Source organism: Thamnophis sirtalis, unplaced genomic scaffold (assembly GCF_051295495.1).
Source record: "Thamnophis sirtalis isolate CommonGarterSnake01/CBP01778 unplaced genomic scaffold, rThaSir2_p1.2 scaffold_4, whole genome shotgun sequence".
NCBI classification, from domain to species: Eukaryota; Metazoa; Chordata; class Lepidosauria; order Squamata; family Natricidae; genus Thamnophis; species Thamnophis sirtalis.
In genome coordinates, this window is record NW_028261384.1 from 43,792,559 (window position 1) to 43,818,264 (window position 25,706).

At 35.4% G+C, this 25,706-nt stretch overlaps 1 protein-coding gene across 1 annotated transcript in view; it reads right to left on the reverse strand.

Moving 5' to 3' along the window:
* Window positions 1-562: 562 nt before the first annotated feature.
* Window positions 563-25,706, reverse strand: part of RFTN1 (raftlin, lipid raft linker 1) — a 111,369-nt gene continuing 86,225 nt past the window's right edge. Inside the window, exons 7-10 of the mRNA XM_087712824.1 lie at window positions 22,896-23,008; window positions 11,425-11,528; window positions 8,324-8,405; window positions 563-2,022 (exon numbers count right to left, since the gene is read on the reverse strand). Coding sequence (XP_087568950.1) covers window positions 1,579-2,022; window positions 8,324-8,405; window positions 11,425-11,528; window positions 22,896-23,008 — 743 coding nt within the window. The 3' untranslated portion in view covers window positions 563-1,578. The remainder of the gene's footprint in view (window positions 2,023-8,323; window positions 8,406-11,424; window positions 11,529-22,895; window positions 23,009-25,706) is intronic.

The following is a 25,706-nucleotide window of genomic DNA, read 5'->3' on the forward strand; positions in this document are numbered from 1 at the left end:
ACAAAACACGTTTTATGTGTGATACACATGAAAACCAGGAAGAATGTCAACCACATTGCCATAGCCACCATTTTGATTTTTCTTTTTTTACCATATCATGTAAACTCCTTGTGTAGTATGTTTTAAGCTCTGCACTCTAGGCAAATCCAGATTTAAATATTTCTAAATTGTTTATGATGTCATGTTCTCCCAGAATGCACATAGATTACACGTTACTTGTATAAGCAAAAGCTTAGGGCATAGATTGCTTTGGGGTGACAGGAATTCTTGTTTATTGAATGCTAGAAGTAAATGGAATTATTTCTTAATACTTAACTAAGCCGCTGTAGCCAGAATAAGCATTCTTCAGTTGCTGGGGTGGGGGTGGGGGTGGATGGGGATGGAGAACTAAACTGATAGTATGTCTTGGTATGTGCATTGAACAAATGCTTTAAGATATTCCTCCATTATGTTTTATGTGTCCATTTGAAGTACTCCACATTTGTTATAAAATGTTCTGCAAATTGCTGTTTCTTGTACATTAAGCTGACAGTTTTAAAAAAAACAGGTTAAGTATGCATGATGTGTACCTAGAGACCATGTTTTATTGAATCAAAATACTTTACAGAAAAACTAATGGGAACTATCAAACATGAATCAGCCAGCTGGGAAAAGTCTCTAAGTTTCCATTTGTATAAGGACAGCATTTTCAAAACACTTTACAAAATCTGAGCAGTGACCAAATAGTGAATCATTAATAAGAGAAACTACAAATATGTACAATTAAATTCAAGTATAGTTAGAGATTTACAAATTCAAATTACACAAATTTTATTGTAAAGGCTAATATTTGCAAAATATGAGAAAAGTGCCACATTGTGTGGAATCCTTATGTAGGAAATTTATTTTTCTTAACCCATATATTTCAAGACCACAGTGGCTTTCATTCTGGTACCAATTATTCTGTGAAATTCTGAGCAAGACTTCTTCTCTTTGCAACACAAGAAGATGACAGGAACACAACCTTTTAAAATTAATACGACTTAATGTGCTTCTTTGAAAAATAGACATATTGTTTTATAGTCTGGATTATTAAGTGATTAAATAGTAAACAGATACATTGGACAAGTATATTAAAAACCATTGTGTGCTCTGCCTCTCCATAATTAGTGGCTTTTCAAATAAAATATGAATCCCCATTATTGCTTTAAAATTCTGAAAAAGATTATTTAATCCAAAGACAATACAAATGGATGCACTTAAAATCTAATTCTCACCAATTCTTTAAAGCTTCTAAACTCCTAAATTCCATTCTCTGGAAGAGAATAATAAAGTGGTGTATATCAACAACACTTTATTTAAAAATATTATATTAAGCATAAAGTGTTCTTGTTTGGTTCAAAAGCAATTTATCCATGGAATTCCATGATTAGCAAAAAAGGCTGAATAAGGTTGCATCTACTGTAACGTGAAGATACAGCAGTGCTAACATTTCTTCTATGTACCTATAAAAATTCAACGTTATCAAACCAAATCTACTGTAATGTTTAATTATGTTAATCAAAATAAGTTCTTTACTCTGGCAAATATTTGCCCCTCTCAATCAGCTGATACATCAGGGATCCAGTCAGTTTCTGCTGCTTCTGCCTCAAACATCTCATCATCCGCTGTGGTGTAGTGCTCTTGAAACATCTGGCTTTCACAGTTTTCATGTGCGCCTTTCTGACTCAAACAGAAGCCAGTTATGTCTTCATCACCACTCTGTCTTGCATTCCCTGTTTCTGCAGACATCTCACTGTTGTAGGAAGGCATAGGTTTGTGCTCAACAGTCCTGTCTTCAGCACAAGCCAGCTGCTGATATGAAATTACTGGCAATTGTAAATCATTTGTGGGGAACTGTGCTTCTGAACTTCTTCTATTTGTAGCTTCTGACTCCTGTGTTTCTTCTGTCTGCTGCTGTTGGGCTCCGGTACTTAGCTTTTTCTTCAGAGATTTCTTCTCTTGCTTCTGGTGTTGGTCTTGCTTAGAGAATCTCCAATGAAACTGAAAACAGATATAATACAGGTTATGCTTGAAAAAGAAGAAGAGCAGGCATCAGAAGAAATCTTCAACTGCCAGTTTAACATTAATTTGATTTTAAAAAGCTATGTTAGGCAACATAATCTCTGGTTCTTGCTTTTTAAATAGAAGTGATTTTGAAAAAAAGGGACACTACTTTGAGTATTAGATACTGTTCTACAGAAATATCTTTAAGCTTCTCAAGGAAAAAAAAGGAATTTCCCAGTGTCAACAGCCTTATATCAGTTGTATTTTTAAAATGGGTTAATCGTGATTAAGTGGCTCCAACAAATTATTCTTTTCCTTAAAAGAATGTGATTAGTTCACAAACTAAAACATTTCACTGTAGTTAGAATGTTTTCTTAATAGATGAAAACAGGAAGCCTTATGCAAAAGGAAGGCTTTACAGTGCTTCAAATTTGATTCCGACAGTCTTCCGGAATATGCAAAAGCAGAAACACAGAGCCAATTGGCAACTTGTTACAGCAGCTGCATCTTTCCATGATTCTGTGCTCTAAAGTTCTATTTCAGGATTGATTCTGAAGCCTTGCAAAGACTTAACCAATAGTAAAAACAAAAATGCATTAGATATTGTATCTAACATCTGATGAATGTTTGTGTATTTTATCTTCTTGTGTGGTTCAGTTTGAACAATAAAGTACTCAATTTCTTGAAAAATACTACATATGGCAAGTGCAAAATAAAAAAAATGGCAGTGGAAAAAATATTCAGTAGGATGTATTATTATACACAACAATATGAAATCACAGCTGTCAATTCTCTAGCTGGTGTTGGACTTCATTTGCATTGAATTATTCCCAAGAACCTCAAATGTCATACTGTATCAGTGTAATACATCTGTAGATCCAAGCATGGGGCTTTTTGTAATTGACAGATGGAAATTTTGTCAATGAGCAGATTTCTTAAGTGCTATCCAAGTGCTGTCTGGCTGGTTTATGCTATAATCTTTCAACTTCAATTATTATTTTTCAACTTCAATGTATTTTTTTACTTTCAATTTCTTTCAACCTCAATGTATTATATGGGAGTAATCTACAGTTAGATGCATGGTCTAAGACTAGTGAAAACTTAATAATTCAAGTCATAACCACAGTCATAAGAATGATTATGGTAACAACCAAGAATAAATGCAGTCGAAAGGGTGGTTTTTTTTTTTTGTAAAATTAGGTTATTTGAGTGATAAATTAAGAAATTTCCTGATATTGTAGGAGTCCTTTAGATATAAGGATACTAATTATTTTTATTATAATGACTATAATAATTATCAAATAGACATAGAATGACTTGACAAAAGAAAGCAAAGTACCAATAAATAACTTGGGTGCCTTGGGTGCAATCCCAAAACTACTGAAGCACCACGAACACCACTGGCATTGTCAAAATTCACTATCAGTTAATTGCAAAAGGCAGCTTTACTTGGAATAGCTTACATCTTGTAGCAATATTTCTAATACAGTTAAACATCTGCCTATCCCAGGTACTTGGGAAGGATTTGATACAAAAATGCCAAATCCAGTATGAACATCTGGCTGACTGTGTGGTAATAGTGGTTCAGAAGTTTAGACTGGATTTGACATTTTTATCCAACTATAGAGTCCTTTCCAATGAATGGGGCTAGGCGTATGTTTGGTGTCTTTCTTGTTTGTTTGTTTATTTTAACACAACCAAGTTAATAGAATTGCTTTCCAACAATTCCTTAACTGATAAATTCTAGCTAATTAAGCTCCCTAAAGAACACTTCTAGCTTCTAAAACAATTAAGGGTGAGACTAGTAGTCTGAATTCCTCCGCACCCCTCATCACTATAGTAGGTTAACTAAACTGGGTCAACATCATGCATCTGAACACTTTCCTCATGCAGCTAACTTGTTCAGTTTGATCCCTTTCACATCCTATTTCTTTTTTCTGACAGAAATGCTGACATGTGTTCAGTGATCACCTTGCAGCATCACAATTTTACTCAGAGTTTTCTTTCAAATTTCTGTCCATACAAAAGGAACATATAGACAGTTTGTCTCTAGATTTTCTTCTTTAAATAAATCATTCACATTTAACTATGAAAAAGGTTAATGCTACTGTGGCCAGGACATACAAATGATTAATCAGTTCAGAGTAAAATTAGAGTCAGAACAATCTGGGGAGAGTACAATATAGACTTAGCAATGCTATCAAATCTTGGATGCAAAAATCCACATGACCACTAAATGGCAGCAAAGAAATACAAAAATTGGGGGCCTATACCTGGTACTTTTAGATATAGGGATCAAGTAATGGGGTGTGGGGTCATGACTGATGGAAAAGGAAGGAGCAGTGAATAAAATATTTAGATTTCAGGAACTGATTTTGCCCTCTTAATTCAGACTGTACTAATGATCTGGAGAACTAGACCAACTTGATATCACTGCTGTTAAGGATGGAATGCAACTTCTTTAAACTACTCATAGTGGCTTGGTACGCTAAACCCTTCTTTCTTTCTCTTTGTATCACAGTATAGTTGATGCCTCTCAATTAGCCATATGACCGAATGTTGCTTAGTTCTGCTATGTCATGTGTCCAATAATGCAATCATATTATTATTTCTTTGTGAAATGAATCAAACATATAATTTGAATATGCTGACTTCTGATGAAAAGATGGCCAACTAATGACATGCCCAGGAAAGGATACTTGAAAGTTTTTTTGCTCTGGATTGTAGCTTTTCAAACTTACCAACAGAAGGAACTGGCATTCTTTTAGTTTATATGACTCTCCTGGGTTAGGGAAAGTCCTAGAATTATCCCTCAAGATCCTCCGATACAGCAAAGGTCTGCAAGCAGCTTCAGGAGCTGTGCTTCGAAGCTGCCTGCATGCTGAAAGCTGGAGGTCGGAGATGCAATCAGTTGTTGAAGAAGCAGTCATTTTGGAATTTATTTTTCAAATGGACAATAAGTTGTGCCTTTTATTTCTTAATCATTTTTAAGGACTATTAATTTTTATTAAGCTAAAAGAGCTTTTCTTTTTGTAGATCTACGCCATTTGGGCATTTTTTTCATTGTTGAACAACAAAGAAGACTGTTGAAGGCAAAGAGCCGAGGTGGTGCAGTGGTTAGGGTGCAGTACTGCAGGCCACTTCAGCTGACTGTTATCTGCAGTTCAGCGGTTCTAATCTCACCGGCTCAAGGTTGACTCAGCCTTCCATCCTTCCGAGGTGGGTGAAATGAGGACCCAGACTGTGGGGGCGATATGCTGACTCTGTAAACCGCTTAGAGAGGGCTGAAAGCCCTATGAAGCGGTATATAAGTCTAACTGCTATTGCTATTGCTATTGCTAAACTAAAATAAGGAAGTGTTGATGGAGAAATATAAGGGCACAAAGTTGTAGTTCTAGTTTATTATTTTTAGTAATTTGTAACTTGGTCTGCTTTGCTATGAGTGGCTAAAATGTTTCAATTTTTATGATTCCTAAATTTGAAAAATGTTTAAATAAAATCCATCAGTTCATAAATCAGCTATTCTCCAAGGATGTTAAAAAAAACTTCACAAACTACTTCAGAGATACAATATGTGTAGAAAGTTACTAAGCCACCAAAACAATTTCACAAGTAGCTGACAAGGCAGAGGACTCAATTGCAATTTTGGAATATAAACCTGACACCAATTTTTATTATGATGTTTTAAATATAAACCTCCCAACAGAATTGAAAGAAAATCTTCAACTTTTAAAAGGACAAGTTTGGGGCATTTTCCTAATGGACATTAACAAGGTTAAGAAACTTTTGAGAAAAAGAGAAACATATAACTACTTGACAAACATTCCAGAGATTATATTTCTTGAGGACAAGCTGGAAGGAATGATTTAAACTAAATGAATCAATTAGAATTAGGATGGATTTTTATTGATTTGATATTTAAAATTCAAAGAAAGTCTTAATCTTGAAAATGCATTTTTTCTTTTATATATAATGCTTAAATGCTTAAGTAAGTATGTTAAGAAAAAGTAAAAAAAAAGATGTATTACCTTAAAGAAAAGTTTAAAGTTTTAAAAAGGATGTATATAAGAAAAAAATATTCTATGATGGTAACTTGGAAGAAGTGATCTAAATTTAATCAGTTAATTGGGGTTAGTTGGAATTTTATTAGTCTCAAAGTGAACTTTAAAATATATGTTAAGAGGAAGTTTTAAAAAGATGTATTAGAATGTTTTCATGTTTAGAAATATTCTTAAAACAAATTTTAGTGTTTTAAAATGGATGAAAAAAGTATTTTCCCCTCTAAGGTTAAATAATCTGAAAGAATACATGAATTTTGTTAATATAAATGGTGATCGTTTATAAAGATTATTAAGTGCAAATAGAAATGCATACCGTATTGTTTTCATAGCAAGGAAGATAAAGCAGAAATGGTTATTGATTGTTTTATTCAAAGAGGAAAATATATTTAAATATGTTTTTTATTTGGATATCATTTCTGGATTTTGTGCTTGTGATGAAAAATAAATGAAACTTTGACTTTGGTTTTGGTGATTATAGAATACACATTATATACTAATGTGTAAAAGTAAAAAAGTTGAGGTGGTACAGGCAATCCTCAATTTTAGTGACCATTCAAAATTACAACAGCCCTGAAAAATGTGACACGACCATTTTTCAGTTATGATATTTGCAGCATTCCCATGGTCATGTGATCAAAATTCAGATGCTTGGCAACACCGTTGCTATTTCCCAAGGTCATGTGATTGCTAACTTATCAGTTGCAGCATTTCATTTAACAACTGTGGCAAGAAAGGTCATAAAATACAGCAAAACTCACTTAACAAATTTCTCACTTGACAAATTTTGGGCTCAACTGTGGCCATAAGTGGTGGACCACCGGTAATGTTATTCTCTTGTACTGTGCTAAAAAGAGTCGGAAGTCAACACTTGTTTCTTTCTTCTCTTGTACCTCACATTTTCTTTCCCGCCTCTCTTTTTCCCTACCTTAATTTCCTATTTTTATTTTTCTTTGTTTTTTATACATTGATAAGTCAGAAGACAGAAAAAATAATAATTTGAATATGCTGATTTTTATGTTCTATGTGCCTGAGTGCAAGCCTGCTTCACTGCATTCAAGAAAAGACAGTTCTTTCCCTTCACACAACCAGTCTACAACCAAACTAAAATTAGAATAGTTCTTCCATACTGAGTTATCAAGTTATTGTCAGTCAAAATTTAACCAAATTATGTCAAATTAAAGTAATTTTAAATAATAGATCTTGAAAAAGCATAGATTCAAAAAGTTTTGATTACATTTGGCAATCTTATTCATGTTATAAAGTGTGCTACATTCTGTAACATTTTGACATAATCAAAAATACTAAATAAGCTTTTAAATTTCTTTTACAATTGACAAGAGGACAAGTCTCCCATTAAGCTCATTCCAGATCTAGTTAGACAATATGTACCTCTCTTTGCAATTAAATGTGCCATTCCAAAGCCTCAAAATGAAGCCTTAAACTATTACTTGTGAATCTGGGCATACCCCTACCAAATAATACTTGGTATTTTGGGTGTTTTTTTTTAAATTTTCCTGGGTAATAGAGATCATAAACTGAAGCATCTTACTTTGTGACATTACCTTTGACATGTCTTTCCTTTTAATTAGCCAAAGTAGAGCCCAGGCTTTAAATATGTAAAGGCAAAAGGAAGCGAGAGTAGCAATAGCAATTGCACTTAGATTCATATACCGCTTCATAGTGCTTTACAGCCCTCTAAGCAGTTTACAAAGTCAGCATATTGCTCCCAACAATCTGGGTCCTCATTTTACCGACCTAGGAAGGATGGAGGGCTGAGTCAACCTTGAACCTGGTGAGATTCGAACTGCCGAACTGCAGCCAGCTGAAGTAGCCTGCAGTGCTGCACTCTAACCACTGTGCTACCTTGGCTTTGAATGAGTAATAACTCATTGGAGAGATGGAAAGGAAGCAAGCCATATTCCAACTACTGTTAAGTTATAATTCGTAGCATCCTCAAGCTGGCTAAACTTATTAACAGGAATGGTGTGTCACTCCATCTAAAAGTTGTTGAGCAACAAGTTCCTAGTCCTTGCTTCTACTTCTTTTATCTTCTATATATTTTGTTGCTGTTTGTTTGTTAGCTTTGACAACTGAGCCATAATTGGAAATAACAGCAAAGTTAAATAAGCAACTGACATGTTGCTTTGCTTATTAAAATATAAGTTACTACATTAAATTCAATTAAAATATGCAAGCTTTGCCAAGACAAATACACCAAACAGTGTAAGGCTATATACCTTAGATTGCTTCCTCTTGTTTTTCTGGGGCAGGAAGGGTCTCTGAAGAAAGACAATCTGCTTTGTAGCTAGTCTTCCATCTCTACAAAATAAAAATTAAAAACACTAGCCTGAAAATGTTTTCCATACCTCAATATTGCCCTTTAAAATTAGGACCCATCCACTAAAATTAGCTTTAAAACATACACACACTGTCCTTCACCAGGCTAAGCCACTGGGATTGGTACTAGTTAATTGTCTATAAGCTTCTTCTGAACTTTCTTTCATCGTAATATAGTTTGAAGTAGACCATCTTTGGGCAGAAGACTTGACAGAAGGTTAAGAGGACCTTAAGTGGGCACCACATAATTTTTTTTAGCTATTAAAATGTTTTTGAACTGAAAAATATACATTTAATCAATAAACATTTCTTAAAATGTGTAGTCCTTACAGTAGGTATCCTCATGCTGTTGTGAATGTAAGGAAAGAAAACACCTGTTGTATTCACTTTCTGACAAAACTCAGACTGTACAGATTGTATCTTAATTCACTGTTTCTTTAACGAAAGTCTCAATAGTAAGGCCTGAGGTAGCACAATCCAACTTCCAGCCCCCTCCAAAAATATAGTCGCAGATACAATATCCCCTTTATTCCAAGAAAAGAATTGGTTAAAAAAAGAATATATATCGCAATTTATTGCATGTTGGAGACATAATTTGACTGTATTCAGTCCAAATTTTCTAAGTTAAAGATCTCCTCAAACACTCTTTGGTTCACAAAACAAAACTAGGATCTTCATACATTAGAGAAGGCTTAAAAGTAATACTACATAAAACACAAGACAACACTTTAAGAACCAAAAAATGTGTGCCATAATAAATTAGTTTAAGTTTAAGGGCTAATTGGAGTTTGTTGTTTTTGCCTAAAAGGAGAAAACAAAAACATATTTGAATCTAATACAATATTTTTCATTTCTTTAATGATAGATTTTTCTAATTACAGGCTCTTTCACATTTTAACATACTGTTGCCCACATCCCATTAATAAAGAGGTATGGGCAGTGGACTGATACACACAGAATACATGTAATTGTCTGAAATATAATTTATTTGTCAGATTTGTACCTCCCAGAAGCTCAAGGCAGAGTACAAATGCTCCTTCCTCCCATTTTCCCTGAAAATATGAGGTGGATAGGGCTGAGAAATTCTCTAACATATATCAAAGCCACCCAGTGAGCTTCCATCGTTGATGCAGATTTGAAACTAGTCTCCCAATCCTACTTTAGTCTTTGTAGCACTAACTATAACCCTAACCTGGAAGAGGCATGAGGTCAAAGTTAAACTGGGTCAACAGTAGGGTACCTCCAAACATCTTTTTTTTTCCATTACACTACACGAATCTTATTAAAACAAAGTCTTCTTTCAATCAAGATCAATCTCTGATGACTAATAGACATGTATAGACAGGTGTTTTGTTTTGTTTTTGGTTCTGTTACAGAAGTATTTTATATCAGTGCCTTCTTCCAAGACATATTTTCAATTTCTCAGTCTGGTTTATAGCCTAGGTCCGAGATGGCGAACCTATGGCACACGTGCCACAGGTGGCACGCGGAGCCATTTGTCAGCTGGCCAGCACGCATGTGGGCGCTGGCCAGCTGAGTTCAGTCTTTTTTTAAAGACATTTGTCGCCATCCCCAGGCTCCAGAAGCTTTATAGGAGCCTGGGGAGGGCGAAAATAGCCTCCCCGCGCCCCCCCGGAGGCCCTGCAGAGGCTTCAGAAGCTTCCCTGAAGCCTCTGGAGCGTAAAAAAACCACCCTACAGACAAACTGGAAGTTCGGGAACAGACTTTCAGTTTGCTTGTAGGGCCGTTTTTAGTCCTCCAGAGCCCTAGTTGCTAGTTGCTAGCCTATATGTCAGTGCATTATTTTCCTGGCAGCAGAAAGGAAATAGGATCCCTTTATGGGTACTGCAATCCTAACATCTAAATAAATACAATTACGTGTGCTTCAATCCTAATGTAATTTGCTCCCCTCTATCAGAGTGGTTAATAAAAGCAACACTACTACAGATGAAGTAACAGAAAACAGTGTAAAAATGAATGAAATCAGCAAAAATTCATGTTGATAAATAAATTGATAAGCCAAGCTACCATTGTCTAGCCATTTTCTAGAACAACTCTATATGTGGTGCTTGAGCACTATCTTTAAGGTGGTGAGGATGGGAATTAAGTATATGCACTGTATTGACAGGTGCAATCTAAAGCAGTCCCAGCTTTGCTCCCTTCCAGATGTTTCAGATTGCAGGATCTAACATCCATGATCAATACAACTGGGATAAAGTATTGGGGATAGCAATTCAAGGCTTACTAAGGAGGGCTAATCCTACATTATATCTTGGCTACCATTTTAAGGACACAAATAAAAATTAAGTAGTTTTTAGAGAGGCAAAGGAATTGTGATTGTTTTTGGCTTCAAGATGTGGTTTAATACCCTGGCACACTAAATCTAGTGCTAATGATGTTTAAAGATGAAGACTTCTGTAAAGGAACAAAGATAAATGGCAGACATACAAGGGATAGTAGCAGCAAATGGTCTGGAAGCGATGCAGCTTTTGTATCTTTGAATTCTATGACAATAATTTATATTCATGGAATGAAATTTTCCTGCTTTCCCCTGTAGCTTTCCACAGCCGCCTCCAAAAAGATCCCCATGTCTGGAGATTAAAGACACTTTGAGAAAGTGTGAGATGTTGTGCAGGTGAATATCACTCCTACATGAAAGACAATCTGGGATATGAGCCAGCAAGGAGGAATGCCCTCATCCATTCTTTCATCAGGAAAAGAAAATTAAACAATAGATAATGTTTCAGATAATTGATAGGACTTGCATCTGCAGCTTGCATAGTCTCCCCTGTGCTTGCCAAAGACTGCTTTCTACTTGCACCACAAGATTATCGGCACAAAAAGAGAAAAGGCTGAACACTTCAACCTCTATTGTTATATAGGCAGCTTCTGTGACTGTAGACTGTTCAAAAGCTCCAAAAGAAGATCCCTATTGTTAAGATCAATGACAATTTTTATGACTGACTCTTAGACTTAAGGAAAAACTGTCTCTTGACCATACCTCTTTGTCTTTACAATTGAAGTAGGAATCACACAGGTCAGCTGCCATCCATATACCGCAAGAGAGTTCAACAAGGGGATGTAATCTGTCTGTACATGAACCCCCTAACAGAGAGAAATTAAACAATTAGAATTAAATGTCAAAATTGAGTCTATTTCATAATGACAGTTTATTAATGGATTAGATTGTTTTTGCAAATTCAGCAAAACTGGGAAAGAAATTGATATCCCAAAAGAAAAGGAATGAAAGATGATTTTTCAGTTCTTGCTGAAGGGATAAATAATCTTGTTTAAACAGGAGAAACACATTTCTTTCCATGCTCCAAAACCTTCCATGTGGCTGATGAATCAGATCAACAGGAATAATTCATTTAGTTTTGTTGGAGATTCCCTGGATGAATGGCCTCCTGCATAATAGCTGAAAGAGAACAATTACCTCCTTCCAGACAAAAGAGTATTCAAGCAATACAAAAATCTCAGCTCAACTAGCAGGGGCAATTCTGCTTTGGATTGTACAAACACAGCACGGTGACAGTTAAAATATAGCGAGAAGCTCTTCATTTACACCAGATGGGCCAAGAACACACAGGGGAGGGGGAATCCTGCTTCTGACTTTCAGAGCATTCCATGGTGTGTTAAACAACATTAGGGCAATAATGAGTCCAGGTCATTTACATCCCAGCAGCAACAGCAAACAAACAAAATGAGTGCAATTTGCTTTGTTCTTTGCGTTACCCATAGGCATTTGAGCATCACCAATTTGTTATTTTTCATTAGCAAGTATGCAAACAAGCACTAAGTAATGCTTTACACATTGGGGTCTAACTCAAGCAGAATTATTGTCCACACACACAACAGGTAAAGGATTGTTTGGCTTCAAACAGTAATGTAACACAAGACATAAGCCTTATCTAGAGTAGGAGAAAAATGGGTACAATCCCAATTTATAGAAAGGTTGATGAAGAATAATAGATTTGCTGAGAATTGACCCATCTCAATGTAACAATTAACCATTTCCTACAGGGAACGCTCTATAGGTTGGGTTGGATTTCAACTGTTAGAAAACCAGTCAGCAGGCTTCAAAACATGGAGTCCACCTCTTGACCTTAAGTACAGTGGATGCTTTGGCAGTTAGCACAATCAAAGGAGAAATTCACTCCCTTTGTTGTTACAGCTTTGTAGTGTCTTGCTGCCAAAAAAATCTCTGTTTTGTTGCCAGGTTTTTAATGGCCAAGAGCTGCTGGGAAGGGAGTAATTTGTAGGAGGTGTCATTCCCTTCCCTCCTGACCCAGGGCAGGACTAAATATTGTTGGCACCTAGGCACTCAAGCTTTGGTGCAATACAACTGTCTATGTTTGGTTTTTGCAGAAGCTGTATCATTTTGCTGTTTGCTATCATAGGTGTCTTTCTCTATAGACATTCCTAGCGGGCTCACAGATTATTATTTCTGTGATCCTACTACAATTTATTGTTATTATGATTATTTAGATTTAATCTTCCTTTTTGCTCCTGGTAGCTCATATCACTGAGTGGACCAAGTATTTCATCAGAATTCTTTCCTACTAAGGAAAAAAATACAGATGTTGTTAGAAGCAGAGTTACAATGTAGAGCACATTATTTGGATTTCTTATAAAACTCCATGACTAAATGGGTATATGCATAATCCATCTTTTAAAAAATCTATTGCACTTTTTGAATATATTTTATCAAGCTATAAAACAGTACAATCAACATTTCTTTAAAATCATTGATTTTAAAGAAATGTATTTAACTCAATGTATAAATTAAATAACTATACAATGACACATATATTACTACTGTATACAACAGTGTATACTTAAAAAAAAACTATTTTACAAAAAAACTATATGTTAAAAGAAATAAAAAGCCCAATACTAATACACACATAAAAATCTGGATTATAAAAATGAGAAGAAAAAAAAACCCAAAACCTTTAATCTCCCATTCCCTTCTAAAAAAGGGGAAAACATTAAAAATAAAACAAAATAAAATATTTTGTGCATGGCTAGATGCATCATGGAAATATATATCTGGCCATAGCATCTGTTTTCATTGTTCTGTATTATTTTGTTATTATTTTTAAAACCACAGCAAGTGTTTTTTACACTCTCTGTTTTTCACTGGCCCCATGTTGGTTCTTTTTCTCTTACACTTAAGGCTAACTAATTCTTTCTTAAAAGTAATCCTTAAAGGACATGAAAAAGAAAGCATATGTGCATGTAATTTCATACATAACTTTAGATGTAATAAAAACCTTAACATTTCTAGCACCATATATAAGGAAATATATAATAGTAGCCATTTTTAAACCTCAAAAGAGGTTAGTTAAGATCTCAATATTTTTTTAAAAGAAAGCATACGTACAAAGGGGGAAAGAGTGTAAACGGATTTACAAGTCATACTGAAAGACATTTTCTTTTATGTGTGAAAGGGAGCACAATTTTAATGAACTCATTCCCCATTCTCTTGCAGTTGGTAAGTAATCTCTGATCACACTTTGAGTGTCAAAAAAACTAGAGAATGTTGAGCTGCCCATTTTCTACCCTTGTAGCAGATAAAAAGAATTCAATCTTACTCTGATTTTGGTGTTATTAGCCTATTCTCAGCAATAGTATGGCTCATTAGGAATATCTAAAAAGCTATGTAATTTGTGATATGGCCAAGCCAGTTTAAAGAAAAGCAACATGTATTAGCATTTTCCCTGTTTTTCCTCAATAATACAGGCTTTAAAATAAAACCAGTAATAAATGAAATAATACAATCCACATTTGTATAAGACTAGAGAAAGTGCATCTGAAAAGCAATTTTTCCACCAATCTCTGGATCAAAATTGGCAGCTGTAGAATTGAAATAACTTTAGAATCTGAGATGATATATATGGTCATCAATCCAGCTTAACCTTTTATATGTTGAAGTATATATGAATAAGCAGTCTTGATTTTTGCCTGTCAAATACTTCTTGGAAAACACAAATAAGCAAAAGCCACAATGCACAGGTACTGGAACAGCAGCCTTTGCTGAATGCATCACTTCTAAAGTAATATTCCTAAACTCCATTAGCATACAAGTAGTCTAAGACATGACTGCAATAGTGCCTACCCATTGCAATTACATGCTATAGCAGTCATTAGATGAAATATATCATCGAATAACTCTACTCCTTCTCTCCCCAATGAAAAATAACAAATGTGCAGGTTGTTAAGTGGAGTGTGGGCTGCCTTCTGAGTGGGAGAGGCTTAGTACAGGCCCAAGTCTACCTGCCGTGACTCACAATGACTTTTCCACTTCCAAAACACTCCACTCCACTTCTCATGCTTTGGAACCCAATAGACCTTTTACAACTCCCACCAGACCTTAGGCCTGATTCACACCCCACCAGGCCAAACATTTCTCTTACCTTTTGAAGAGCTCCAAGGGCTCCCAGAGCCCTAGAATTACTTTTTTTTTTTGTCATAGCTGCAGGATTGCAAAAGTGGCTATGCATTTTGTTCTGCGTACAAAATAGGCTACTGGGGTCACTGCTGCATGGTCTGGGAACAAACTGCCACAACAGGCAGGACAAAATGATGGCTGCATTTGGATCACTGCTGCATGGCCAAGAGACACATGGTCTGTCCTCCTTCCAGAAGTCCAGAGAGTTTCAGAAAATAACTATGGTGTATGACAAACATGTGGTGAAGAGACCCAAGTACTGCAGTGGGATGGGATTATGGGGTGAGAGGTAGAAGGGCACTGCAGTAGAGGTGGGTTCCTACCGGTTTGGCTGAGTAGGTAGTAACTTGGCCTGCCAGATCCCCGAACCAGTTCTATCTCTGGCGCTGCCATCTTGATTTTAGATTCTGTGCATGCGCAGAACAATCTTCATACTAGAAATGTATTTTTCCCCTTTTCTAACGTTGTGTACATGCGCAGACCTTTTTAGGTGCAAATGTGCACGCACGTGAAAAAAAATGTGCGCCAACCTAGCAATAATGTCGACAGCAACCCACCCCTGCACTGCAGGAAGACATGACTCTCATTACTCATATTCCTTGTTTTATGGTTTTTGAACCCATCACAGTCCATTTCAAGAGTCTTATTTCATCTCCCCCAGAACCAACAAATCTTCAGCAGCCAATACCAAATGCCTAGAATGCATTTTGGTTCATAAACAATCCTTCTCTTTTCCATCTTCCCTCAATCTCTCTCTTCAAGTATATTAACTAGTAGCATCAAGGGAAGGGTAGTTCAAAAGAGAAAACATGAAAATCATGACCTTGCAATAAAAGTCCCTTCGTTTTTGTATGTGCATCAATATTGCATTCATGTACACAAATGTGACATTGTGAATACTATCTTGTTTATTTTGACTTGTTCCGATGGATGCCACGATCAGTTCTTTGTTCTTCCTTGCCAGTACATCAGTTTCCCTTTTTTGTGTGAGAAAGTTTCTGAAAAGATGTTTACCTCTTCTAGGAGCCAAGGTGGCGCAGTGGTTAAATGCAGCACTGCAGGCTACTGCTAGATCAGCAGTTCAGCGGTTCAAATCTCACTGGCTCAGGGTTGACTCAGCCTTCCATCCTTCCGAGGTGGGTAAAATGAGGACCCAGATTGTTGGGGGCAATATGCTGACTCTCTGTAAACCGCTTAGAGAGGGCTGAAAGGCCTATGAAGCGGTATATAAGTCTACTGCTATTGCTATTGCTATTGCTATAAGCTATGTTATCAGCTAAAAAAATAGCTCACAATAGAAAGCCCATAGGTGTAGCATGCTCTCACAATAGACACAGATTGACCAAAGTACATATAGTATTATTTTTCTATTTGCATGCAAATTGATATATATTTTAACACCTCTTCATTAAATGCTACAAAGAAAATTAAGTAAATATATCTCTGAATTAACCTGTGTAGAAATGATTGTAAACCATTTATATATATATATATCGATAATACTTTGTTTTGATCCAATATTTACTATATTTTATCACATATATTTTAGCAAAGTTTAACAGCATTTTCTATAAGGTTATTTTTTTTTTTGAATAAATCTTTAAAATGTATGCATGAAAAATACAATGGAAAGTTATTTTTACCCATACTGTTGTTTACTTTCATAGCAACTATTTAGTCCAAACATCTTATTTAAAAAGGTGTGAAAAATGCTCCTTATGTTCAAACTGCAGTACTTCCAGTGATAGACAGAAACTGCTGCCAAACCACATTGTTTTATCTACCAGTGATCTCTGCAAAACTTGACATCTGGCATTTTGAAGATTTTCAAGGTAGGAAGACACATGTGCAGATGTATACAAAAAAACACCACATACGTATACATCTTAATAGATTCAATTTTAATCTATGTTGAAAGAGGAACTCCCAAGCCACAAATACCTCATTTTCTCCTTCCTCCTTTCTAGTTCACTCTGGAAAATAGTAAATAGGACCTCTGAGGAGATTGAACTTCACACTCATCACCACTGGCCCTCCTGCTGCTCAGAACTCCAACTGTCTGGCTACAGACATCAAACTGTGTTTATCAGGCCTACAATCTCTATACACTTAACAAACACATTTACACATCTAACATTGTGAACAGAGGATGTTTTGCTAACTGTGTACATGACAAGTGCAGCCTTTCTTGATCCCTATAGCTGAGGCCAGTAAATGAACTGATGTGAAAGAAGCGTTTGACATAAGCTTTGCTGAGCCAATGCCAAAAGGGCAGAACAGGGAAGCTTTTTCATGGAAATTTTCCACTGGAAAATTTATAACCCATCAACTAAGGTAACATAAAACTAAGGCTCCAGTCCTTGTAGTTTTGAATATAGATATGAAGAACACAAGCATTTTATTCTGCTGTAGATCTGTTGCCTATTTGGTCCAGAATGCTATATTCTGGTTTGGCAGTGGCTATCTATAATTCTTCTAATTCTGTGTTGAATAGTCAAGTATTAAACCTGGACTGTCCTCTTTTTTTTCTTTTTGATAGTTGTGGAGAAAAATAAAAGTAAGGTAATAGTTGCCTATTACCATTAATTGTCTATGGATGACAAAATTTTAGTGTATGATCAATCTTTATTTCTCTAAGGTACAACAACACATTGTCAATAAGGTACATTTGATATCATACCTCAATTATTATTCTGGTTCATGAAAGATGTATGGCATTCCAGACTGAGCTATATGTTCCTTACTCAAAAATAATGTGAGGCTGTTTTCCACAAAAGCATGGCTGGAAATACTCTCTTTGCTAACTTCTGACATTTAGAAATTGCAGGGGAAGTGCCAGCATGCCAGCACAATAAGGGTGGATCTTGAACAGATGATCCTGAATGTTTGAAATCATATTTTCTTTTGCTAGATCCTCAAACATTACATCAGATCATAGAGAGACCTGTTTTGGCTGAAATAACAAATTAGTCCTCTTTATGTGCAGGTTGTTCAAGGGCTCTCATAGTTTTTCCTCTCAGAACCACTTTGATCAGTGTGTGCCAGCAGGCCATGTGGGGCATTAAATTTCCAGAAAACCAGATTGGGAGAATATCTTCTACTTTTCTGGAAAGTTTTCTTACTTAATCCACAAAGCCATAATGTTGAGGTCTGCAGCCTCCATCACTCCATACCAGCATATCAATCAAAGCAGGAGTAGAAAGCCCCCATCCTTCTTGCAGATCAGGTTCCTGAAGATGGATAAACCTATGATTTTAGTCATCTGTCAAAACCTGATCCTGCTCTTACCACCAGTTCACTTTCAGAAGACATACTGGATCTTTTTTAACTGCAGAGAAACCTTTGTATCTTATCTTGACCTTCAATTAACTTTAGAATAGCACAATTCACTTGTTTCATAACAGGCCAAAATAGAGAATGTTTGTTAGAATAAATTTAGGTTGCCATATTTCGTGGTGCCTCATAGAAGACAGCATGTTATATGTTATATCTTAGCTGTTTGGGTATAGAGGAGATGACCTTGAGAAAGAAATTCACAAACCATTATGTAAACATCAACTTAACCCAGCCACAGAGGAAGGGGCAAAGAAAAATCCATGATTGCACTAATTTATTTCTCTTCAGTGTAAGAGGGGGAGAGATGCTGTCAGGTTTCAAGATCCTGTTATTATACCCTTTCAAAACAAAGTAGAAGTGCAAGTGAACACAAGGCCAAATTTAAACTTGCTCTTCAGAGGCACTTCAGAAAAAATCATCACATTCCTACAGTTAGCAATAGCAGTTAGACTTATATACCGCTTCATAGGGCTTTCAGCCCTTTCTAAGCAGTTTACAGAGTCAGCATATCGCCCCCAACAATCCAGGTCCTCATTTTACCCACCTCGGAAGGATGGAAGGCTCAGCTGGTGAGATTTGAACAGCTGAACTGCAGAACTGCAGTCAGCTGAAGTAGCCTGCAGTGCTGCATTTAACCACTGCGCCACCTCGGTTCATCATGCCCCAAGTTAACTGGAATACTGATGATATTTAGTACCATCGCTATCAACAATAATAAAAAAGCATTCAAAAAGTGTACTAGAGCTAGAGAGAAGCAACAACCATCATTACTATCAAGATTCAAGCAACTAACACTTGGCCTTAGAAAACATCAATCTCTTGGAAAAGCATCATCTTTTTCTCTTGGGGTGAAAGAAATTAGGTTAGGGAACAAAAGGATATGAAGCTATGACAGGGATCTCTATGAAAGCAAAAGTGAAACAAGGAAAAAAGATTTAATGCTAAATCACACAAAGCTTATTGGAATTAATAGAATCTGACATCTATAGAACTGCAGTAATAAGGAAGTAGGACACATGTGGCTATTAAAAGCCATATATCGCAGTTTCTTCTACATTTGGTAAAATAACTCAGCTGTCTTACATCCTGTTGACTGCTGGCAACAATCATATACTGTGGCAGCTGGAAGGTTTACATTTTTTGCATACTGACATTTTACACACATACAGAATACTATGATGAACATATTCCTGTTGCTTATACTTGAGAAGCTGCTCTATTTGCAGAAATTAAGCATGCCAAGATTTTTTGGTTGTTGTTAAAATGACAATGCCCATTCAAATTCAAAAGAAAATCATATTGAATTATACTATATATGAAAATGCAACTTGAACTACATTTCTCAGACCATTTGGAAAGGAACATTTTAAGGTCTGCATAACTCTTATAATAATAATTATAAGATTTGCTATGAGTTTCATATCCATATAAATAGACAAAGAAAGGGAAAAACTAAGAGAAACTATCATTTATTCAAGCCTTCGGTCTGCTGCTAATGTTGAATTAGGAATGGTTGAAAGGCAGATTTCATCCACATTTAGTCAATATTAAATGAGAGACTAACAATAAATCTACCACTTCAAATTCCATCATGGAAGAAAAGTGGCATATTAAAAAAATCAGCTCCGCAGGAGTATGAGATCACTAACCTATGTTATCTTCCTTCTGACAAGCCCTTAGAGCAGGAGTGTCTAACTTGATTTCATTGAGGGCCGCATCAGGGTTGTGTTTGACCTCGGAAGGCTTGGGGGAGGGTGTGTGTGAGATGTGGCCTGGGTGGTATAATCATGGTGGGCATGACTGGGTGGGTGTAACATGGGACTGCACCTCCGCATGATTTTATACACATAAAAATAGAGAAGTATACATTTCTGTGATTTTGTCAAATACATACTTAATCACCCTATGAGAGAAAGACTAGATCAAGGTACTGACTCCATAGGAAGACTAGAACTACAAATTACTGACATAGGCTAAAGTATTAGAACCCTGCAAGCCTGAGTCAAGAACAGCCTCCTGCAGCACTCTGGCAGCCAAAACGGGGCCTGGGGAGTCCATGCACTCCGTTTTGGCTGCCAGAGTGCTGCAGGAGGCCGTCCAGGCCCAGAACAGGACAGGGGTGCATGCATGGCCCCCCATGCCCCATTTTTGGTAGCAGAGGCACCGCGGACTGATCCTTTACTTTTTCCAGGTCGGCCCCACTGTCCAGATTTAAGCACCTGCCTTAGAGGAATAAGTGAAGGAGAAACTGCTAAAGCAAAATCAAAAGAAACCAGTGGAGTAACAGCTTCTGGACCAAGACTGAGTCAAACAGCAGTTCGGGAGACAAAGGAGTTAATGAAGAAAACTGCTAGATTCTGTTTGCCATCCTCCCCTAAATAATAGAATCTGTCATGAATGAAGGTTAATATACATGTCCTAGGATAATGTTGCAGGATCAATCTGAGTTGGTCACCAGGATAAGAGGTTTACTTCTGTTAGAGAGAAGGATGGGCTGAAGCACAAATCCAAAAGCTCAGAAGACTAAACCTCTGATCTCAGCGACCAACCCAGATCTAGAAAACTAGATATAGGAAAACTACACAAATAAAGTTCTACAATATGTTAAATAACAGAGATGCCTGTGCTCAGAGGCATACAACATTGAAACCTAATCTGCTATTGGCATCCCTGCAGTAGCTTCCTGTATTGCTTATCTGTTTCTGTTACTTTGTTTTTGACCCCCAAATTCTGCTGTGCCTTTACTGGATTAGATTATTTGATTTACAGTTCCTGTCAACTGATTTCATTTTTATTTTGGACTCTCCATCCCCATGTCTTAAGCTTGCAAATAGTTATTAATGCCTGCAAAACCTAAGCAGTTCTGTTTGAATGATGCACTTCGCTAGATAGGAAACTCTAAGAAATCTCAGGATTGTACATTAGACTGGGACTTGTTTAAACAATTGAGAAGAATGCAACCAACGTTCATATTGTTAAAAAAAAATGTTGATCTTAACTCAAGAGACTCTGCTCCTGGTGATTTTCTTGTTCATAGGACTGCAGTTTAGAGCAAGACCCTGACCTAAAACTAATAAGTAACCAGGGTGATTGACATAACATTAAATAACACTTCCCCCTCTCCTAATATTCAGCTCCATCCAGGAACTAGGCCAAAGGCTGAATAATGAAAACAAAATTTTTGCAATAGATCCAAATGAATAGGGATTAGAACTTGGCCCAATCTTTAACAGAGCAGCCAAGAGATGCTATCTTACTACCAACAAAATAGCCATTAAGTCAATCTAGTAGGATTGACCCAAACAGTAAAGAATCTTTAGTACTATTGTCTGAGTATAGTCTTATTTGGATAGTGAAGACTTTGCAAGTGATGACTTCTTATATTATTATGTTTATAATCATTATGATCACATTAAATCCTGGCTAAATCATCATTTTTTTCTTGGAAGACTGTTTTTTGGAGGAAATCATTCATATATTTGTATGTGTTTGTTTCTGGGCGCTGTGTGTGTGTATATACATATGTACGTATGTACGTATGTATGTATGTATGTACGTATGTACGTACGTATGTGCATACGTATGTACACACACACATACAAAACACGGATCTTTATAGCTCTTCAGAACTTATGACATTAGGAAATTTTTCCAGCTAAAAAGTGCTTCATTAAACAAAGGATACCCCTTGAGATTATATCTGCCCCCACCTTCTTGAGTTTCAGGGATTTAAAACTGTTTCTGCTGATTGGCCTGGTATCCCAATGGGGATGTTCCATTCTGGAGGTGTTAGTGAATTGAGAGAAGATTCTATCTCTACCCCATTGTATATTGTTTACTTCTTTATCCATATATGTTAACTTTATTAATATTTATTGTTTTAGGTTTTTACTGTTTTACATTGTTATTTTTATCTTGCTAAAAGCTGCCTGGAATTAGCTGACAGAAAGATGGGCAGCCTATAAATGTAATAAATAAAGTTGTATTTACTTGCTCTTTGTGTTTTGATTAGCAGCTGAATTTGTTTTTTCTATTAATATTAATTTACTGTAATTAGGCACTGTAAAAATTTGACTGCTTGAATACACTGCTTGAGTATAAATATTCTTCACTTATTTTTTATCTCTGCTTGAAAATTAATCACAGAATATAACTTTTTTTTGAAAGCCTATTTACAGAAATAACTTAATTTTGTCTAAGATTGCACAACAATTTTGGAATTAAGCAGGAAAAGTAGATGTTACAAGGAGACTTGACAATAATAAAGATTCTTAATTCTTTTTAAAAAGAGCTTTGCTTTATGAAGTATACAATCCATACAAAGAGATAATAAGAGTCTCAAGTAAATTCTATATGCGATGGCATTAATAATTTTATTCTGCATAGATTTACTGTTACGAAAGAAACACTATTTCTGAGAATTTTCTTGGCAATTGTTTTTAAAAGGCTACAATAGAAATCATGATGAATGCACAATAAAAAAGTAAACATTGAGGCTGATCAACAATCACAACATTGGTGAGAGCATTAATGTAGTGTAAATTAATTGGGTGGAAAATGAAGTAAGCAAGATAAAACATAATTATTTTTAAAATAAATGTAGACATTAGTTTAAAATTTCTAATTTTAGAAATTGGGTTGTGAATTAAGGTATCAGAAATAAGTCAAAATAATATACTTACATCTAAGATTGTCCATTGCTCTACAACAATAGCATCATAGCCTTGCATACTTCCATCATCTACAGAAAGATCTTCAAAGATGAACACTCCATCTGTCATGCCCTGCAAGGTATCTGTGCCGAAACAAACAAGTTCTATAAACTGTATTGCTAGCCATTATCTGCTAACAACAATCTGTGCATTATTTATCACAATCCAAGATTCTTCTTACCATGTTACAGAATAACAGAAGGTGGAATACATTTCCACAAGGCTAAAATATATTAGCATGAATGATAATAATAGAACTAGTACATTTCCATTTGAATCCTGCAATACATTACTGGTAACCATTATGAGTGCTGCACTTAATTTGTACTAGTATATACCACATATGGGAAACATTCACATGCCTAAACTTACTGATGCATAATGTGTAAAGCATTGCTTCCCTTCCACTGTCACTATTATAGTGTAGTTCTGGCTCCACAAAGTCCAAAAACATTTCAGGGGGCTAAGGATCTAGTGCTACATTGGTGTAAAGAATTTACCGTTGTATTACTTAGATGATATAGACATCTCTATGGATTTCTGGCAAGACCACTTGGTCCATCATCATCATGTCCTTAAGCATTTACTAAAGGCAGGACTGTTGCATTGTTAAATGTAACCTGGGCCTATCTGGATATCAAATGCACAGGATTCATAGTAAGCCACAGAGATTTCAAGTGGAAGCCAACCCCCATCTGGTTTAACTAAATAATTAAAAAGCAATTCATTTTGAATATGATATATGATATCAATACTAGTTTTTTGGATTTAGTTACTCCTTTGACCAATCTTATTCAGAAGGCTGAACCAACAAAAATTACACGAATTGAGGAACATGACAGATTATTTCAGAATGTGAAGTATGCTTGAGGGCGGAAAATGTCATCTATAAAACAATTTATAAATATTTTCTTTGTATGCAGTAGACATTGTTAATTTATAATTTCTATCCCACAATTTCTGCCATTTAGCTAACTCAATCGAATAGCCAAAAATTTTAACCCAAATTTTAGAGACAATTTTTAGTTGTCTCTTTTACTTATTCCTCTTCCATCTTAATACTTAAAACAAATAGATAAATATTTTCTTTATTAATTTTTCATATATCCCTCTTAATATCTGATCGAATTCTGTTAATTCTTTATTTAAACCATACATTTTAATATCCTTCTCATATCTAGATTGTATCTGCACATATGACCACCATGTTATCTCAATTCCTTAGCACTCAGTTCCTATTTAGTTTTAAGTTCCCCCTTTTCATTTAAAATATCTTTATATCTGGTAACCTTTTCTATCAATACCATTTGAATAAATCAGTGCCTCCATTGTGGAGAGCCAAAACGCTTTTTTAAAATAATGTTGTTTTTTAATTTTCTCCCATACTAATGATAACGCATTTCTAACATAGTGTCTTTGGAAATAGTTATGAATCTTATTTTTTCCATACTATAAAAAAACGTGCTAACCTAATTCAAGATCATGTCCCTCCAAGGTCAATAGGAAAATTTCATGAAAATTTTAATATAAAAAAAGGCACAAGACAAGGATGTCCACTATCTCCTTTACTATTTATATTGACGTTGGAAGTATTAAATAGAAATATTAGACAATATACAGAAACTAAAGGTATGCAAATAAAAAAATGAACAATATAAACTACAGGCATTCGCAGATAATTTGGTCTTTATCTTGGAAGACCCACAAGAAAATGGACTTAGAAAGTCCATTTAGAAGAATTAGAAAAATAGAAGAATACGGTGAAGTTGCAAGACTGAAAAGAAACAAATAAAAAACCCAAATAATAGTTTAAAATGTTACAGATACACAGAAAAAAGAACAAACGAGGAAAATAGATATACGGATAGTCAAGAAAGTTAAATATTTAGGAATTCAATTAATGGCAAGGTGTGTAACAATTAAAGAAGATGATTATTATAAATTGGCGCAACAAATTAAATCAGATTTGGAGAAGTGGAAAAATCTACAATTATCACTAATGGGAAGATTAGCCACTATAAAAATTAATATCTTGCTAAGATTACTATATTTATTTCAAACAATTCCAATCAAACTAGGAAAATATTTTGAAGAATTAAATAAAATAATATTAAAATATATTTGCCAACAGAAAAAAGTAAGGATACGTTTGAAAATGTTACAAGATTCTAAAAATAGAGGTGGTTTTGGACTACCAGATTGGGAATTGTATTACCAGGCTTCAATATTTACTTGGGTGAAAGAATGGATTGGCTTGAGGAACAAAAGGAAACTATTATCTTGAGAAATAAGCTACTTATAGAACAGGAGTATCTAGCTATCTTATATATCTACATTATTATTTAATAGGGAGGTCATTTAAACTTTTCACTAATCATCATCAGCTTTGAGTTATTATACTTCATGCATCAAGACAATATTGACTTGATTGTCACTGATAGTACAACCATATAAATTCATCATTGAATATGTACCAGTGAGAGAACATGGCTGTATATTTTCTATCCTGATTGCCCAGGGTCAATTTATATGACTGAAGAAGATACCTACTGAGATGTGTCAAGTGCAAGCCAGCAAATAACTAAGATGTTTCTTTTACTTCAGTCAAAAGATAAAATTATTAAAGCAATCAACAAATAAGTTTGGCATGTGTCGTTCTATCACACAATGTATTTGTAGCCTCTGATAATAATAATAGCTGGAAATGTGGTACAAGGAAAGACCCAGTCTCATTGTGAGTAATCCATATCAAGAGCAAATGAATATTCATAGACTCGTCCT